The 5,871-nt window shown below is 37.6% G+C and overlaps 1 protein-coding gene across 3 annotated transcripts in view; it reads right to left on the bottom strand.

The window, feature by feature from the left end:
- LOC110029054 (truncated basic helix-loop-helix protein A) overlaps positions 1–2,812 on the bottom strand; it is a 40,219-nt gene extending 37,407 nt beyond the window's left edge. For 2 of the 3 annotated variants that reach the window (XM_020731167.1, XM_020731166.1), the window contains exons 1-2: positions 2,457–2,811; positions 2,114–2,371 (exon numbers count right to left, since the gene is read on the bottom strand). In XM_020731167.1, coding sequence (XP_020586826.1) covers positions 2,114–2,371; positions 2,457–2,569 — 371 coding nt within the window. In that variant the 5' untranslated portion in view covers positions 2,570–2,811. Of the gene's footprint in view, positions 1–2,113; positions 2,372–2,456 lie in introns of all 3 variants that reach the window. The other variant, XM_020731168.1, reaches the window with a different exon arrangement.
- Positions 2,813–5,871: the final 3,059 nt, after the last annotated feature.

Raw genomic sequence — 5,871 nt, 5'->3', positions numbered from 1 at the left:
ATACATATATATACATATATATATATATACATATATATATATATATGTATGTATGTACGTATATGTATGTATGCTATTAATTTTGATATTTACATAAAAAATCAGCAAGCAAATAGGAAAATCTATACCATACACATTGATGCGTGTTGGAAGGTCTGCAGCAGTAGAGTAATTTATTATCATCTTAGCATTGCACGAAAATTTAACATACACTCGGAAAATTAAAGAGAAATACACAGGAGAAAACACCTCAATTTTCAAGGGAGAAATCTTGAAAATAGAAAAAACTACAAGGTTTAACCCAATTGAATCATAGTTGGTCACATAGATCATAGTTGGTCACATTAGTCATAACAGTGAGCTACTGTGACATATATGTATGTCGCAGTAGCCAGAGTTGAGAGTTACACGAGTTTTGAGCCACATTGGTCGTAGTTTGTCACATAGGCCATAGTGGTGATGACGTCCTTAGGTCGCAGAGGTCGGAATAAGAAGTTGCATGAGTTGTGAGCCACCTAGGTCGTAGTTGGTCACACGGGTCGTAATAGTAAGCTACAACAACAATCACAGACACTAGAAGATGAATTCAAGAGCTGTACGAGTTGTGATTCACGTAGGTCGAAGTTAGTCAAATAAGTCATAATGGTGAGTTGTGAAGATGTTCTTATTCCACAATGGTTAGAGTTGGGAGCTACACGAGTTGTAGATCATATTGGTCGTAGTTTGAATGTAGGTCATACTAGTGGGTTACAAGGAGAGAGCTTTAAGAGTCCGGAGAAAGTCATTGTCTTTAATGAACATCTACAAGAGGCCTCATTGCACAATATGTGGGGTGTATTGTTATGTCAACATTAGAGTGTGCATTGCACCATATTCCTGGTGTATTCTTACATTGTCTTCTAAAGGCATCGTTGCATTACATGTGGAGTGTATTGGTATACCATCATTGGGGTGTGTCGTTGCGTAGTATTCGAGGTGCATTGTTACACCATATTCGAGATACATTATTGTATCTTATGTGGAGTGTGTTGTTACAACATCATCAGGGTGTGTCATTTCCTCATATTTGAATTGAGTTAATGTTACACCATCTTCGAGATGTAATTATATAACAACTTCATAGTGCATTATTATAATGCCTTCGGGAGGCATCATTACATTGTATATAGGGTATGTTCTTACGCCATCATCAGAGTGACTTTTGCACGTCATGTTGGATGACGTATTGCTTCATCAGATGCTTCACTATTGATTCAACAACTTACGTTGGGATTCTACAACGTATATTGTGACTCGACAAGAGACTTCGTTATAAGGTGTGACAACTGATGGTAGTTGGTGGTGACTGGCGAGCGGTGGTCGGCGGTGTTGGACAGTTGAAGGAGTAGAAAGTGTTTGTTGGATCATCAGTACAAATTACTGGACTTTAGTCCCTTCTTCTCTAGGCTCTGGTCTTGCTCTAGCTCAGGGTCTAGGCCTTCTCTTAAGAAGGGGGTTGGGCTCTATTTATAGAGTTCGGGCTGTAAATAAGGAAAAAAATCTAAATCACTCTAATCAGAGAGCCTTTGAAGGTTCCCTAATCGCACAATGTTCGATGAACATTTAAGTGTCTTAATGATAATATAATTGAGTGATCTTGGGTTTGTTGGATTCGTCTCACAAAGATACTCGATTCAATTATAAGCTTGTCAAATTTGAAATATGTTGATCTTCCAAGTATGTACGCCAAAACTTCTATAAGTGATTTGATGGCTTCATTTGGGCTTGATTTGACTCGGATTAAACCAATTTAAGTAATGTTTGGTCTGTCTCATCAAGCAAATCAATTTGAATATAAGTTGGTTGAAATTAAAGTTCCAGATGATTTTTAATTGAAATTTGAATATTTCATACTCAAAAAATTATCTCGAGAATCATATTAATCATTTGAGTTTCATTTCACATAATCAGAATTGTTGATGACATTTCACATCTAAATTTTAAACTTTATTTTTCTCCCACCTAAATCTTTTATATGACATAAAAATAGCAGTATTTTAAAAAAAATTAAATATTTCTTTCACGCGCAGGTAAATCGACACATAGAGAGAAAGAGAGGGAGAAAGAGATATACCCGCAACCCGGAGAAAAGGTGAAGGACATGCAGAGCAGATAGAACCATTCGCACTCGGTCAAATCCTCCGGCAACAGAGCAAGCCCCGGCCGGCGGCGCTCTCCACACTCCTCGCCGGCGGACAGAAACTCGAACAGCTCCCTCAATTCCTCACTCCTCCCAATCTCCATCAGCTCCGAACTCTCCCCGCCCGTCGCCTGCACCGTCTTCCTCGTCTTTATCGTCCCGTTATAGCACCCATCCCCCCACACCAACAACCTTTTTCAATTCATACATTTATCTGCATCAGTTCCTCATAAATACAGAAGCTATTATGTCTCAGATTGAATTGAACAGAACTAACCCTTGATGCGAGCAGAGCTTCCAGAAGAGACTGTAAGTCCATCCGAGTTTCTGAACGACGGTTTGGAGCATTTGTTTGATTTGCTTGGTTTTTGGCAATGGGTGCTCTTCCATGGTTAGGGTTAGGGATTTGATGGAGATTTGAAGGCTGGAGAGATTTGGAGAAGATGAGGGGTTTGTAACTTCCTAATGCTGGCTGAGTTGTGGGGATTTATTTATTTCCTCCTTTTTTGGGGAATGTAAAGTTATCATTTTTTTTTTTTTTTTTTTTGAGGATATTTATGTGCATTTTCTAGTATTTTTTGAGAAGTATATGTAAGGAAAAGGAAAGGGCAACTTGATGAATAAAATATATGATTATATGTATGTGAGGATGATGAATTTGAGAGTAGTAAATTCAGAATATATTATAGTTATTCGTGGATCTCAAATTGAGGTTTAATTTTTCTGTGCAGACTTCTGACATAGCTCTACGTGCAGCGGATGTTATTCTTGAGTTATTTTCATGTTATTTCTGTGTTATTTTCAACAATCCTAAAATAACCCTGAAATAACTCGATGGGTTATTTCAGATTATTGAAAATAACCTAGAAATAACCTAAAAATAACTTAAGAATAATCCTCGCATCACGTAGAGCTACGTCAAGAGTCCGGACAGAAAATACGCTCTAAATTGAGTGTCTGAGAAAATATTATATGTGGTGACTGCATGTTCGGATAACAATTCTCAATATCAGACGTGTGGCTGCATCTGAAAGATCTTCTAAGCGTACGGTCCATAACAGATGATATTATTCTCCACATATGAAAACATTATAAGTAATATTTTTTTTTCCTATTTAGATAATCATAAAAAACTAAATTTGTATACATTTAAAATGAAGCAAAAAATAAAGAAATTTAATTTGTAAGATCAAAATTTTAAAAATAATATTTTTTTTATAAATTTCTAATTTTAAATAAATATTATAAAAAAATCCCCCACCTAATGAGATTATTTTGCATGCTGATTTAATAAAATCACCTACTATTTTATCTATTTAAATAATCTCATTTTCTAAATATTTATTAAAAATAATAAAAATCATAAAAGAATTACTAATTAGGGATTGTAAAATGTATAAGCATGATAATTAGAAATAAAATTAATATGAGATAATTGGATGTCTCTATCTTATGTTTCTAGGAAAAAATTATATGCAGATACGGACATACAAACTAAGTGTGATTTGACAGCTCGACAAGAGCAGCCAACTCATTATAGATGTTTGTAAACATCTGTAAATTTTTTTTAACGATTTTCATGTTTTTATAAATAGAAGGTTTATAAAAAAAATTATATGAATACAAAAATATTTCCTAATTATTGAACCCCGAGGTTTTATTAAATAAATCAGAGAAATAGAATGTTCTGCTAGGAAGAGATGAAAGAGAAAGATAAAAAAAGGGGACAATACAAGAGTGTCATTTTTTCATGATATGAACCTCGATTTATAAGTAAAGATCTCCTCATTATTAACTTTTCAGGAGAACATTTTTGTAGTTACAGAGTTAATAGTTTATAATAAGATTGGGGACCGATTTAATCAATAAGAGTTGTGGATCGTCTGGTAAGCCTTAACTCGATCGGTATCTAATCCGAAAGAGAGTATCTTGTCGATCGCCTTGAGGACTGATCCCCGCCCTGCAGAACATCTCCTGGCACGTTCCCAAATCATTTGGAAAAAACGCCTCCCTTGCCAAAATCCAGTTCAAGACAGTCGTCAACAACTATGCTCATTCGTCATGTCATCCTCCTGAGCCGTTTATCTATCTTGAGATTTGTGTTGACATATTTTTATATGTGCATATTTAGTTATCTGATTCCATTGCTCCTCAGAAGTTGCACAGTACATGAGGAGAGGAGAAACTTTTTGTATAAAAAAAATTAAATAATATTACTATGCAAAAAAGAATTTCTTTGAGTTTACGTGCCCAGACCATTATAAATAGACCTTAGGGTAAGGAGGGTTTGTGTCGTTTCTTTTTTTTTTTCTGCTTCTTTAGTCTTCTATCCCCTCTTTTTCATGGTTACCAACGATGTCTGGTGAGCGAGGCCCATCAACCAACAAGGGTGCCCTTCTCAAAGCAATGAGTGGCATGTGGGTCAGGGCTCACAAACCTGACGCGAAGCAAAAACCAACAGACAAGGCTACCAAGAGAGATTTGACTAAGAAGCAAATTGTGTTGGGGTCGCGAGTGAGGGGAAGCGAAGATCGATCTGAGTCTTCGGGTTTTTCTGTAGGTCCATCATAAGGGAGGGCTGTGGAGGAGGTTGGAAGGCAAACTGGTGACCGTCTTTCGGGACAATCGTTGGAGGTGGATACTCCAATCCAAAAGGAGGAATGTCCGTTTAGATAGTCGCGAAGACCATGACTCTTCAGGGGGGTGGGAAAATGTCGACTGAAGGAGGGACTCAGCCTTAATCTCAAAAGGGTGGTTTTTCCTCCATGAGTGGAGGAATGGAGGAGACCAGTGAGGAATTCCTCTCTTACACCACTTCTTAATGGTGTCAAGTTTTAGGTATGAAGTTTAAATCATGCTTTTAGTATTCTTTTTGCAGTTTCAGGAGCTATGAGGATCATTTCTACTTTTTCAGACACTGATGTTGATCCTGAGGGCAATGTGGCTTTTGTTGATTAGGTCGGGGAGAGGGGAGCGAATACTGAGGAGCGGGTTACTTTGGAACAGGGGACCGTGGAGCAGGACACCGTGGAGGCGAATCTTGTGGCATTGAGGATAGGTGACAATCCTCCCTCAGGCGAAGGCAGGAGCATGTGCGAGCAAATTTCTTCTGGCATGGCAGTGGTGGAGATGGCACCTGGGGTCATCATGTATATGCCGACTTTTTGGTGTGTTGCCTTGATAAAATAGAGAAGTGATTTCTTCTTCTCATAGTACAATCTCAGGTGGATAGCAATGATGGAGTTACAGGTCTTCTAGCGAGTCGATTTGGTAGAGAAAGAGGTCGTTGCACTTCATGAGGAACTTATTGTTTATTGAGGGGAGATGTCGATTGGTCATGGGGAGATAGCTCGGCTGTGTCAGGAGTTGTCGATCGTTAGAGAGGGTTTTGGTGCCCAACTGAGGGATAGTCAGGATGACCTCTTTAAGTTGGGTGGTGAGTTTATGTGCAAGCGGTTGCGTCAATGGGAGTTTATCCCAAACGAAGCTGCAAACGACCAGATAGTTAGATTTTTTCCTCTCTTAGTTATATATGAGGGTGTGGTGTGATGCTCCCTTATTTTGTAAATAAATTAATAAATAAAATGTGAATTATTTATTTTTGGTAATGATTGTTTTTCCTCGAGTGTTGCATAGTTCTTGTCACATCATTATTGTAGGCGGTGTTTCTTTTTTCAGTGCTAATGTGATAT

Source organism: Phalaenopsis equestris, unplaced genomic scaffold (genome assembly GCF_001263595.1).
Source record: "Phalaenopsis equestris unplaced genomic scaffold, ASM126359v1 Scaffold000545, whole genome shotgun sequence".
In the NCBI taxonomy this organism is placed as follows: Eukaryota; Viridiplantae; Streptophyta; class Magnoliopsida; order Asparagales; family Orchidaceae; genus Phalaenopsis; species Phalaenopsis equestris.
This window is presented reverse-complemented; position numbering and strand designations above follow the sequence as displayed.